This window comes from Panthera tigris, chromosome B3 (genome assembly GCF_018350195.1).
Source record: "Panthera tigris isolate Pti1 chromosome B3, P.tigris_Pti1_mat1.1, whole genome shotgun sequence".
Lineage (NCBI taxonomy): Eukaryota > Metazoa > Chordata > Mammalia > Carnivora > Felidae > Panthera > Panthera tigris.
In genome coordinates this window covers 54,703,559-54,717,540 of record NC_056665.1, presented here as the reverse complement: position 1 = coordinate 54,717,540, position 13,982 = coordinate 54,703,559, and the positions used below count along the sequence as shown (strand labels likewise).

The 13,982-nt window shown below is 45.5% G+C and overlaps 1 protein-coding gene across 4 annotated transcripts in view; it reads right to left on the bottom strand.

Annotated features, from left to right (window-relative positions):
- Positions 1-11,386, bottom strand: part of SHC4 (SHC adaptor protein 4) — a 130,399-nt gene extending 119,013 nt beyond the window's left edge. For all 4 annotated transcript variants that reach the window (XR_006218637.1, XM_007081824.3, XM_042988914.1 and 1 more), the window contains exon 1: positions 10,676-11,386. Coding sequence is in view for 3 of the 4 variants with exons in the window: in XM_007081824.3 (XP_007081886.1) it covers positions 10,676-11,260 (585 nt within the window). In the remaining variant the exon portion in view is untranslated. The remainder of the gene's footprint in view (positions 1-10,675) is intronic.
- Positions 11,387-13,982: the final 2,596 nt, after the last annotated feature.

Here is a 13,982-nt window from a genome sequence, read left to right as displayed (position 1 = left end):
CCTGGGCCTCCCTTTCCCCAGTCTCCCTCTTCTTGGATCCTCTCTGAGCACTGCAGCCCATATGATCTCTCTAAAACATAGCACTGAATTTGTCAAAGTTCTGAGTTTATCCTTAGGCTACTAAAAAAAAAAAATTCAATGGTTTTCTGTTGGAAACCTAACTTTTCATATACTATACAAGATTGTTATAGCTTCAGTCTATCTTATTTTCCCACTGATATCCTACATATATCTCATACACTGTCCAACCAAGTCAAATCACTCACCATTCCCCAAACATGTCCTCTGTTTTCCCACCTCCATGCCTTCACTCTTGTCATTCTCTTTGCCTAGAATGCTCTTCCTGCATCTCTGCCCATGGAAACTCTACCTATTTCTCAAGATTCAGTTAAGATGCCTACTTCATTCTGCAATCTTCTCTAATCATCATCCCTTTTCCTCCATGACATCCCACATGCTTTACTTGGATCACTTTGGTGTCATGTATTATGCATTGCCTTGCGTTACAGTAATGTGTGTGGACATCTTTGCTCCCTTTTCATACTGTAACCTCCTCATGCAAGAATTATGCCTTACTCATCATGGTCATGAAAAGAACACTGACCTGGGAGTCAGGAGACTTGAATTTTAGTCCATGCTCTATTCTCATGAGTCTGGTGACCTTGGATAGCTTAACTCACTGTGAAATAGAACTTTGTAGTCAATGTATCAGTCTGAGTCCTGAGTCCAGAGTTAAAGGCGCCATGCTGAGAGGAGAAGAGAGGAGGGGTAGTGCCCTCCAAGGACCTGAAGCTGTCACTGGGTTAAGAAAAATTGTCTGAATTATATATTTCACCATTTCCTAATGAATGATTCATATAAATTATTATCTGATGACATTGAGGAAAAAAATCCAATTTCTGGGGTTGTCCTTATAGCACACAGTCTTTTTCCTCAAGTTGCTTGCTTTCTGGAACTTCTTCACCTCTAACTAAAGGAAATTTCCAACTCTGAGACAGGCTCTGTTCTTACAATTTACTGGTAAGTTACTTGTTAAAACTGCTCATGCATTTCCCTGTGGAAATGAAGGTACCAATACTAGGAGGATACCATGGTTAGATACCATACTAGCCTGTAAATGCCATTTAGCCCAGAGTGCACTGGGTCAGGGTTGAGTCTGCTGCAACATATCTGATCCATGGCTGACCTGCCCCTCTCATTCCCACCCCTTGAGATCCTGATGTGGAAGCCATAGGTGTATTGGATGAGTGGCAGTGAAGAAGTTACCTATAACTTTTAGAGAATTTGTGCAATTCAAAAAGGAGAAAGAAGAAAACTTGAGAAAATTAGAAGTATCTTAGGTTAGATTTGTCAAAAGCTAAACGACTGAGCAACTGTTTATTCTTCCATTCCCTATTACCTCCCAATGCACATCCCAGGGTCATGTTCTTCACCACCTCAGAGCTGCTCAGCCTCAGTACCACCAATCAATTGAGCCTGAGAATTTTTTTATGGTGGGGACTGTCTGGTGCCCTGAAGGATGTGTAGCTGCATGCCTGGCCTCTATTCACTAAAGCCTAGCAGCACCCACCTCCTCACCAGTAGTGACAACTAAAAATGTCACCAGGCATTGCCAAGTGTCCCCTGAGGGGCAAAATTATCCACAGCTGAAAACCACTGCACCAAATGGACTCAACAGAGGTTTTCAAACTTTCTGTGCTACAGATTCACATAGGGAATGTGTTAAAAATGTAGGTTTCTGGGCCCCAGCCTCAGAGATTCTGATCCAGTAACTTCAGGATGGGCATGGGAATCTGCATTTTTAACAAGTATTTTCTTTTAACGATATCAGTGGCCCTTGGGAAATCTGGGGAAATACTAACAATAAGTAAACAGACATCTTTCCAAAATGCAGGTTTTCACTCTGCTGCCCTGAGGGAGGAGGGAAGCCGACCAGCAGGCAACTGTAGAGAGGAGAGACAGACAGGCCTGCCCTGGTGAGCACCACAGGAAAGACTTAAGGAAGGAAGGTCCTCCAGGGAGGCACTGCCAGCCAGGAGAAAGGATGCCAAGGGACACGGTAAAATGCCAAAGTCACATTTAGTCTATTTCAGTTCATTTTTGCCCAAAAGTGTTCTTGGCCCTTTGAAAGTTCTTTCTCCACCACTCCACATGGGACCTATGTGGAGGTCTCTGTACTAAGCTTTTTATATATGTTTTTTCATTTAATCCTCTCCCCCACCATAGGAGAAAGCTTATCAGCTTTTAATGTTATGTCTCTGGAAAAATTCATTGTCCCAAAGAACTGATATACAAACTAACTTTTGACCCACAACGTCTTCATAAAATAGGGATGGCCTGTACCAGGCCTGAGTATCTGCTATCTTTAAACTCTGCAACTTGGTTAGGACGGGCAAAGGCTCTGTTCATTGGGAAGGCAAGGCATCTCTCGTGGGCTCACCCAGCCCCAGGACTCTGTCCCATTACATAGAGAAGTCCTGGTGTGTTGTCCAAGAAGAAGACATTCTCAGCCTTTCACCCAGATATTCCAAATTGGAAAATGAAAGACAAAGGGTTTACAAGCATTTTTCCATTTGGATGCCACAGGTAGGTATGCAAGTCCAGTCACCCTCGGGGGCAGACATGTGACATAGGTGAGTGAAATCGGGTGAGACTGTGGCTCCTTGGCCCCCTCTGGCCATCTGCTGACAGTGGGATGGCTGGCCCAGGGCTACCAGCTCTTCTGAGAAGCCAGATATCCAGAGTTTAATATAGAATTTTTAAAATTTTGGCAACTAGTCACAAAAAAAACACACTTTTTTCTAATTTGACTAAACAAAACATGTCATTAAACTGTTGGTTTATGAGCTCTGCGTTCTAGATTCTTTCCTGGGTAGGACACTGCCTGTACTATGCATTTTTCTCCTCCCCTCTCTCTCTCCCCTCCCTTCCCTCTGTGCCTCAATCCCATCAGCCTCCCACATGTAATATTAATTTCCAACTCCTCCCAAGAACCTTCAGCTTCATTTCCCATCAGAACCCTTGGCTGCCAGTATCTGACCGTGACAAACGGAAGCAGTTCTTTAAACTTCACTCCAGTTTGCCCACCTCAACAGGTGGGCTGTGCTTTCCTTTAGTGACCTTCTGCTGTGCCCTCCCTCCATCAGCACTCCCTTTGGTTGCTGGTTGCTTCTGGATTTCCCATTCACTTGCTTAAAGCCATCTGTCATCCCTGTCCTTTGGGGTGGGTATTCATACCAGTGGGTCTCAGAGCATTATGGACCCTCAAGCTGCATTCTGGAGAGGCTTCAAGGAATTGGAAGGCTTACCAAGGGGAATGGCTGGAGGGGCGGCCAGGGAGGCTGGATTCTCAGCAAGGGGCTCTCAGAATGGGTAAGGACTCTGGTGTGTACATGGAGATCTAGACACAGGAGTGCCTCCTGTCTTTAGGAGACTCTCAATATCCTAAACAATGAACCAAAGGTCAGAGGCATTTCTTCATTTAGGGGTGCAAAATAAGCCCCTCAATTCATTATGTGATCCTGGTGACAGGTTGGGGGAAGAATTATGACCGAAAGTGAAATTATTTCCAGCAAAGCAAGAAAGGGCTTGGTGTCAGATTTCATGAGATTTTTAAAATATATCATTTTCAATGACATTTCTTGTACACACCTGAGTTTATGGTTACAAATTTATACTTATTTGTCATCATGGCTATGATATCAATAAATTTCATATGATTTCAACTAATGTTCTCAGTCAAAAATCAAGTTCCCAGAGGCTTCCTGACTTTTCCAAATACCTGCTTGCTAAACTCTCCTGTTTCAGATATAATCTTTTCATGTAATGGTCACTTGTGGGCAACACTAAGGCCTGCATCTTTTGGTGACCACGATCTTGATGCTTCAACACAAATCTGACCAGACCCCTCTTATTCTGCTTCTGCCACCCCCCCACACACACCCCAAAATCTGAATCTTTTAGGAGAGAGGAAGAGATCCCAGGTACCTCATATGCCTGCTATTAGGGAAGGGAGTCTGGAATGGCCTAGCCTCATGAGCTGTGTGCATCATTTAGATCACCATTCTGATGGAACAGTCATATTGGGAAACAGACTTGGTTCAATAAATCTGTGTGGTAACATGGCATTGGCTTTAGAGTAATATGAAAATGCAAGTGAAGGGAGAAGCCATATTAGGGAAGTGACCTCCAAAAGTTGTGGAAGATGAATTAAGGGAAGCCAGTCCATGCACATTGGACAAGTCCTAGTTCAACACCAACATGTTGTCACCCACAGGGACCTCCTTAAACAAAAAAGGTGAAAAATTGACAAAGCCAAGGCATTTTGGGCTCCTTGTCACTCTTCCTTGCTTTTTCCTTCCCATTGATTTTTAAAGACAATTTTCTTATTAGAAAAAAAAAAGGTTTTCATTCTAGTTGTTTTTTAAAAAAGCACACACACAGCATTTTAATCAATAGAGACATTTGGTATAGCACATTTAGTTCATGGAGTGGGGACAGGTGAAGCAAGATGGAGGTAAAAAAAAAAAAAAAGTGCTGTACACAGAACAGGGAGTTCTTGTCTGGGCTCCACAACTAGCCATGTGGCTTGGGGCAAGTTACTTCTTTGGCAAGTTATTTCTTATTTCTGAGTCTCCATTTCCTCAACTGCAAAATGAAGGCTTTGAACTTTGGGATCTCTAAGCCTCTTTCTTCCAGTTAATGCTCCAGTGGTCAGGGTGGCAAGGACTGGACAGATCAAAGGATATGTGAGGGTTTAAAAGGAATAAACAGGAACAACAGGTCAAATCTACCAGGATTTTTCTAAATTCTAACAGAATCTACTTTTACATTCACTCCAAGAAAGAAACAGGAAGGAAAATATAACACCCTCAATGAAAAATTGTCAGTTTTAGATGGAAGTATTTCCTCCTGCCTGTATTGCCTCCCTTTCAATCACCACTAACTTAGACAAGACAGAAATGAGCAGAGGCAGAAAGCCATCTCTGTTAACCTGTGGGGGCCAGACCCACACCAATCAGGTCTGCCTTTATTTTGCATAAACCATGGGACTATCTCTTCAGGGGTTTCCCAGAGTTATAAATCTCCCTCTTTCAAGGTTAGGATTACTAGACTCTCTATGTGTCTGGTAGGGCCCTTTTCTCTTAGCACTTTTGTCTAGAGAATATCGAGAAGGGTTAACTCTTGCTGTTCCTATAGTCCTCAGGTTGGACATGAAGCCCTGGCCTGGCCTGACCGACTATACCATGTGAGCAATGATCCTAGTCACCACCATTCACTCTGGCCTGCCGCCTGACCTGGCCTGCCCACTCTTCCCTGGAACCCTACACTTGGATGCTTTTCCATGACATGACTCCTTCATACTGCTCTCTAGAACAGAGCACCTGTGCCCAGGACACCCTTTTCTGCTATATTGGTGAAGCCAGCTTAGTGTTAGTAAGAGGGCGCTAAGAACATTTCTTCTCTCTATTAACACAAAGGTGTTAAAATTTATTTCCTTTAGGAAACTGTCCTGAATCCATTTTCTAAGCAAAAAAGATCCTAATAGAAGGAGATTTCATACCAATTGGGAAAGGAGACCTGCAGTCTCAGGATCTTAGGCAGCATTTTGTTCAAAACTCTTATTTTAAATATGAGACAATGAGGCCCATAGAGGTGAAATGACTCACCTAAGGTCACACAGCTGGTTAGCACCACAGCCATTAATGCAGATCTCGTAACTCCTATACCTGTGCCCTTCTGTGTGAAAGATATTGGGGCATTATGGTACCATGGACTACATGTAGTCTAGACAATAGACAATACCAGTCTATTGGCTCAGTAATAAGCCATAACATTGGACAAAGGAGGATGGATGATAAGAATAGGCTGTGAGATTTACAAAGGAAGTAAAGAAAATTCCTCAACAATGAATTTATATTTGCATGCACAGCTGATGAGCCCAATACCCAAGAACACTTATAGGGGCAAATCCATTGCAATACATGTACTTGGGGACTGTTATGGTTTGAGTTACATCTCCCTCAAAAATAAGTTGAAGTCTTAACCCCCAGAATCTATGAATGTGACCTTATTTGGAAGTTAATATAATCAAGTTAAGATGAGGTCATACTGGATTAGCATGGGCTCGAATCCAATGACTGGTATCTTTATAAGAAGAGGGAAATTTGGATGTGGTCACAGAGGCAAGGAAGCCATGTGAAGACAAGGCAGAGATTGGAGTGATGCTTCTCAAAGCCAAGAAATGCCAAGGATGGCGGGCCACCACCAGAAGCTGTAAAAATAAAGGAAGGATCCTCTACTAGACCCTTCAAAGAGAGCATGACCCTGCCAATACCTTTATTTCAGACTTCTAGCCTCCAGAATTGCCAGAGAATAAATTTCTGCTGTGTAAGCCACCTAGTTTGTGATACTTGTCACAGCAGCCATAGGGAAGTTGTTGGGGTAGGATGGGTTGAAGTGAGGAGACTGAAATCACGCAAATAAATGCAACCAGGCAAGGTCTACAGGTCGGCCCTATAGTAAAGCTGTCCTGCCCAGTGTGGTCCTTTTTCTATGACACTCCTTTCCACAAACTTCCAGGTCTGCCTGTCTTGCTCCGAGGTGCAGTGAGAGTGTGGGAAGAGGAAGAGCCCTGGAGTGAGACAAACCATGGTTTGAACCCTGTCTTATGTTCACTTAGGTTGGAAAGTGTGGGGTAGAGAATGTACTTCTGAGGGCTCAGTGTTGTCATTTGGAGATGGAGCCTCTCTTGGAAAGCTATGGTCAGAACTGTTGGACTGGCCTGTGGCGGCTCCGGCGTGGTTGGTGTCTTTGCCTCTGTTTTATTTAGGCTTTCAACAAAATTATAAGTAATTTGGGGGTTGGGAATGGGCAAGGGAAGTAAGGTTTTAAATACCTCCCCTATGAAGAAGGGAGCCCTGGAGTCATCAAATAGTGCCTGGGTGACCTACAGACCAATCCTCTCATTTTAGAGATGAGTCATGTTGTATATTTTCCATCCTCACAGACTGTGCTGGGCAACTGGGGGACCTCCAAGTGAATATTTGGTGATGGATAAAGTGACTTGGGAATATCTCATAAAGAAATGAGCCTTAATCATATGGTGGGAACAGAAGTCACTGTTTGGTACCATTTAACAAACTTGCACTCACCTCACTGCTTTGCTCAGACTGGGGTCTGGTTGTCCCATTTCTGGTGTGATATATCTCAAAGAATGGTTTGCTGGCCTACTTTCCTTGAGAGATCTTCAGGGGGTTCAAGGTCTAAACTTAAGTGAAAGTTACTCAAACATAGGTGCTCAGAATTCATAAAATGTTTTCAGCTGCATAACTGATTCTATATCATAAGACCAAAAAGAGTCAATTTCTAAGGAAAGATATTTAACTCAAAGTCAAACCTAACTTAGAGTAGAAGGCAAATACAGTTCCTATTGTAAAGATAAAAGATGCCAGAAGACAAAACAAAGAGTAGCTGTAACTCTGCCATTTTCCCTCAAAAGGAATGCAATACCTTCCATTTCTACACAAGCAACTGTCTTCTTCCTTTCCCTGTTTTATCGCTCTCCCTAGCACTTATTACACATGACATATTAAATTTACTTATTTATTCAATCGGGCCCATCTCCATTCACTAGAATGTGAGTTCCATGGGAGCTCTGACCTGGTCTCTTTTATTCACTCATATATCCCCAGGGCCCTCAACAGTTCCTATCACATAGTTGGTTCATACTTGTTGAATAAACATACTTGTTGAATAAACAAGTGAATGAATAAAAAAAAAAGTTTGGGTAGGGAGACGAGCAGTCACATGATATGGATGAGGAAGTTGAATACGTCGCTACCTTTTGCCTACAAAAGTTGCCCCTAAGTCCACTAGCCATCAAGAATCTCTCTCTCACTTCCCTGTTCTGATTCCATCATCACTAAGCAACTTTTGATTTAAATCTTCCTATGTGCATCTTCCTACAGATGGGAGTATAAGGATCACAATTCAGGTGCACTTGATATGATAATTTTTAACTGTAAATTAATATGTTGGCATTTCATTTTTTTTAAATTGGTTCACATCTAAAAGAATGCTGAGGAACAGGATCTCACCCAGGATGGAAACCTATGTTGAAAAGAGCAAAGAATGGCACACAGGGGACTTGAGTTTAACTCTCCTTTTGATTCACCTGTGTGGCCTTAAAAAAATCACTTCTCTGGACTTTAGTCTCCCCATAGAGGCATTGAACATGATAACTTCTGAGTCCCTACCATCTTTCAAAGTTGGGATTCTATAAAAATTAATAAAGTAGGCTCTTCCATGTATTTTGACTTCCTATGAGAAGTGATAACTGGTGTCTCATGTCACTGTCTATTGGCAACATAGTGTGGGTCATTTGGGTCAGGGGGGTCAGTGTCTTCCCTCGGGTCAGTTATCATCACCATGAAAAGACAGATGATATCCTCATTAAAAATCTAAAATGCAGTGGAAACACTCCCTAGGGAAGGTGGCGATCACACAGCAACTCTTTTCACATTAAAAATTGTACAGGTGTGTAGGTGTGGGCAGTGGAAGGCAGTATAAGAGGGAAGGAAAGGCAAGGAAGAGGGTAGAGGAGGTCTAGGTAATGGGAAGGCAGGTAGAGAGAACACAGGTTTGGAGTTTCTCGTTTTCCCACTAGAACCTGGCAGACACTTAGGTTGACAAATGAGAAGGTGCACATGAACTTTTAGTAGACACATGAAGTCCATTATGAGCCATGTCACTAAGGGGGAGGGCAAGAACTGAGTGTCCCATAAATTTATCTTCCTTGGAGGTTTTATTTATCCATTTGCCAATGCTGTCTCAAGCCTGCTCTCTCTGTAACCCTTTCAGCATTCACTATCTGGCCTTCCTTGAAACCTTAATTGTTCATTTATGATAGTTATCGGGCTATCTCTCAAATGTACACCTTCAAATCAGGCTTCCCACCTGAGTGTCGGTCTTATATGACTGCTTACCTACAAATTAATACCACTTAGATGTCATTACTTTAAACATAATAGGTCAAAAGCAAAGTTAGCATGACCCCCCCTTCCCAGCTCACTCTGTTTCTATCAATGACATCACTAATCCCATTCTGAGGCTTAAATTTGGAGTTATTTTTCACTCCTCAGAACCTTTCCTCAATAATCACCTGTAACCTTCATAAACAACAATAACAAACTCACCAATCTACCCACTCTTCAATAAATGTTCACTATTCTACTATTTGTATTATGAGGTGAAATGATCTGATCAATCACCCAAGACTGTGGAGGCTTCCCACAGAGGTTCTGGCCTCATCTCCTTGTTCACACTTCCACCTTAATCCATGTCCCCATCCCTTCACGCCTGAACTCTCAGAGTATCTTTCGGACTGACCTCCCAATCTCTATTTTTTCCCTGCTTCCATCAATCTCAAATAAATTCAGATCAATCCTTTTGGAAACACTTGCATCAAGTCACAGTTTGCCTACAAACCGAACGACGGTTCTTGTTTACCCATCGCAGTATTTACAAACTCCTCCTCTGACATTTAAGAGCTTCAGTCAACTGCGTGCTCTTCCCCAAGCTACCCACGATCTATATTTGTCTTTATCCAACTCACATTTGTTTGAGCACCACCTATGTGTCAGCCACTCTGTGTCACCCACCAGCCTCCAGTATTCCCCACCTCCATGAAGTCCAGGTTATATGATCCTCTGCTGCAGCCACAACAGTGACACCTGCACCTGCCTTTTAGACTGCTCACATTCTCGCCCCGCCAGGAATCTCCTCCCTTCTGCCGATCCAGACCTGATATCTCTTCCAAGACACACCTTCTCCTGAAGGTCTCCCTTGTGAGTGAATCCCAGGCCACAACAACCTTTCCCTTTCTCTGTATTCCTTCAGCATCCGTACACTAGGTATCTATTGTGAGCATTATTCTCTCATTATTTCACATGCATTTGTTGGTCTCCTGGATTGAAATGTGGACTCCTGAAGAGCAGGGGCCAAATCTTCTACTCTTCTTTTACCCACATCTGGAATGAGCCAGGGCAAATATGAGACCAGGGAGGACCCTGGTTTTGCACACAGCTCATGGACAAGGCCCACTTGCCGCAGTGTAGGCAATAAAGACAAAAAGGGGCGGCACCAAAGACCTAAGACTGGCTTCTAGCACAAGCATAGAGATCCAGCCATGTTTTGAGAGGTGCCTGTTAAATGCTGAATTACATTTATAAAAATAATTCAAGTCCCTTACGCATCATGCATTCCTCTAGCACAAAAATCTCTATTGAAATACAATGGCCGATAGAGCCTAGCAGGTCTCAGTCACTAAACAGACTTGAAATTCTTGACTCTTCTTGGACAGATGCTACGTCCAGTAGGGACAAGAAGGTGCCGTCTCCCTGTCTCTATCAGAAATTATCCCTACCCCCGGAAACTACCTACAAATTAGCACGAGTTCATATCCTTGAACCAAAAGTTATCTGACTTCAATACAAGTCAGATATTCCTAGGGAAACCTGTAAGCCCAGGTCCCTTCCTCTCCTCGGTCCAGTTACACAATGTCTTGTCCAAACCTAGACCCCAGCCAGGGTGTGCAGCCCCTTGCATAACTCAGGGAAGATGCCCCTTTCCCCAGGAGTTCCTAGAAGGGGGATAGAGAGGGAGATAGACTTACCCTCACATAGTAGTTCATGCCCATCCCCAACAGGTGCTGCAGAAAGTGCCTGTCCTGCCTGCTCCCTGGGGTTGGCTCCCCAGGGCCAGGAAGGGGGCAGGCATCGGGAGTTAAGGCAGCGGCCCTGTGCCCCAGCAGGTCTGGTTGCGGCAGAGGTGCAGAGCCAGCCCTATTTGGACTGGTTTCAGGGGAAGCTGGGCTGCTGGGTGCCGGGTCCTGGCTTTCCTGGAGCTTCAGCCGGGGCACCTCTTTGGTACCCAAGCAAAAGTTTTTCAGACTCAGCAAGGTGGCTGGGTTGGCCAGCTTCACGCTGGCCATGCGAGGGATCAAGGTGCACAGTGGGGTGGGGCTCTCCTGGGACGCCAAGGTGGCATCTTCAGCCGGCAGGTGAGGTGCCAGGGTGGGGTAGGGAGGAGGCGCCGAGCCCTTGCTCCCCACTGAGCCTCCGGGGCTGCTTTCGTCCAAGGACGTGATGGACTCATTCCGAAAACGGCTGTACTTGGCCCTGTGCAGCATCCCGGGGTGCCCGAAGAGTCCTACATACAGCACAAGTCCTGCCAGGCTGTCCTGACCGCGTTTTCGCATAGCCTTGGCAGTGCTGAAACCGGATACTGTTGCATAAATCGCCTCTTCGTCTGCTAGATAAACGGCACGGAAAGCAAATGCCTCAACGCCCCGTGCCACTGGCGGCAGCCACCTCTCCAACTCTGCTCTCGCCCTCGCCCACCTCGGCTCCCAGGCCCTTCTGGGTGACAGCCCGGGGGAGGGAGGGGGGCCGGTGGGGGGTAGATAACGCCTCCCCAGTTGATTTCAGTCCCTCCCTGGCCCCCGCGGCAGCACTCGGTGTTCTCGCCTTGGATTCCTTGCTGGGAAAGCCTGGACCGGGCTCGCGGCGGCAGGGATCGCTCACGGCCAACTCTCAGGCACCGAACCGGGCCGAACACGGGCCAGCCCGTCCCGCCGCATTGCCAGCGAGCCGTGCAGGAGCCTTGCAGAAATATTCAGCGCCCCCCACCCCCAGCCTTCCCTTCTGCACACAGGAACTTTCAAACCTGCTCCCTCCGGCTCCCACAGGGCGGGGCAATGACTGGCCTATTAACCCTTTATTTGTTCCAGTGATTGTTCATTTAAAAAAGAAAACGTGTATGTGAGCCAAAGGCCCTTCAGCCTGAGTTCGTTGATTCTGACGGCTGCCCTCTCTTGGAAGATCTTGTCTTGCATCCCGTCCGGGCCACAAGCCAGAAGTACTAGCGACGGGCACTGCTCCGCATTATTTCTTGGACTTGCAATCCCTCCGTGTTCCTCAGATCCCCTCCCAGCCTGCCCACCCTAGCTCAGAGCCTCCCTCCCTCCTGGACTGTTCTCAGGAGCTTCTTTTAGGAGCCCGTCGGCAGCAGAAGGCTGAGATGTGCAGGATGATGCAGAGTGTTGAAATTTTTATGAATGAACTTTGCTGAATGAATTTCGCTCTGTGTGTGCAAGCTAATAAATCTGTGAATGAAGCTGAGAATAGCTGTAATTGACTGATGGTCTCAGGGGTGCTTGGTTTTTATCCAATCAGGCAGCAGCTTGATGACTCATGCACCATAAATATACTAAACTAGTAGCCAGGAGAAATAAAGCTGTAAGGAGAGATTTTATTTTGTGACATCTGATGAAAGGGTTAAAAGGAAAGGCAATCGCTACTAGGAATCCTCAGAAAGCTGGGTAGCCGCAGGTTAAAAGGGACTAATTTCTTTTTTGTTGAGATGGCGGGGAAAGCCAAGCAGAAGAGCTAAAATTTAGATCCATTGTTCCACGGATATTAGGACATATGGTACACAACTCCGGTGGGAAGCCGTGATGCATTTTTCTTAGAAACACAGTTCTTTTTTTATTGATTGCTGGTTCCATCTCCCGTCTGGTGCAACTTCCTGTACCTATCAAATGCATTCTGAAGACATGATGACAACTGCAAAGGCTTAGCACACAGGAAGGCAGGAAGGGAGTCAGGAAAGGGAAATGCAGGTTCTTTTAGGAATAGAGAAGAGGAAACTGCTGAAACATGGGGGAAGATGTGGAAATCACATAGCACAAGGGACAAGAAAATCTATGCGGAAGGTTACCTGTCTCTGTAGGCCAAAGCTCTTACATCTGAAATTGTTCATTAATTTAAAAATTAAAACAAACTGGCAACCACGGGTATCAGGGATGTCACCTTCATTGTCTTACTGTCCCCAAGGCTGCATTAGGCTCATGTGTATTCATGACTTTGGTGGCCTGAGCTCCCTTGGGATCTAAACACAGGTTCTGAATTAAATGGTTGCTTATGACCGACCGAAAGCCATCCTTGCTGGCTTCCTGCTCCTCCCAGGGAAACAATGCACCTCTTCACGTCCTGTCTGCCAAAACTGTTAAGATGTGTTTTTCCTTGGGAAGGCCTTTTTGCATCTTCATCAACCTCCCCTTCAATCCTTGCTGACCTCTTCTCCCTATGCCCACACCTTCTTCTGGCAAAATTCAGACAGTGGCTAAGTCAGTTGGACCTTGCATGCCCAGGGGCTGAGGAGACAAGCTCTGGGCAATGTGTGAAGTAGCCTTCTTCTTTTTCTTCCTTCCCCTTCTCCTTTTTCCCCTCCCAGACATGATTGCTTCCTTGCTGTCACAGACCCCCATGCTATGCAGCCTTGAGAAAGGTACTTTACCTCTCTGTGCCTGAATGCCCTCCTCTGTTAAAGGCAGCTATCTAATGGGAATGTTATGAGGGTTTGTGAGATAACACTAATCCCCATGAAGCACTTGGTACAGTGTCTGCCTCATTGAGTACCTGCCAGTCAGTGTAAAGAAGGGCCATTTGAACCAGGGCCACCTGACCCTGAAGCTGGTCCTCTCATCCCCTGTGTCTACACAGAGTCTACACCATTGTAGACAATTGAAAACCGAGCACAGAGTAGGAGATGCTGAGAAGCCAACACCATTCAAGGAAACAATTTCCTAACAATTGTGTGGGCCTGGAGAAAGAAGGAACAACAGAGCCCCCCTGATTAATGGGAGTCCTTGCTGAGGTCTTCATGACTGGAGGACGGGGTGTTCAGGGCAACCAGCTCACCGAGGTAGGCACTGTGCTGGCCAGACTCCAAGGGCTCACATCAGCCCACATTCCTTAGGAGGACTGAGTGTTAGGAGAGTTGAGGGGCAGGGTGGATCAGGTGGGCCTAGGTAAGATAAGAAAGTGGCCATGGCCACCACGGGCTGCTTCTCTGTCCCTGGGGACCCTGGAGACCCTGGCTGTCCTAGGCGGCCCTGCCAGGGCCCTTTATGAGAGTGA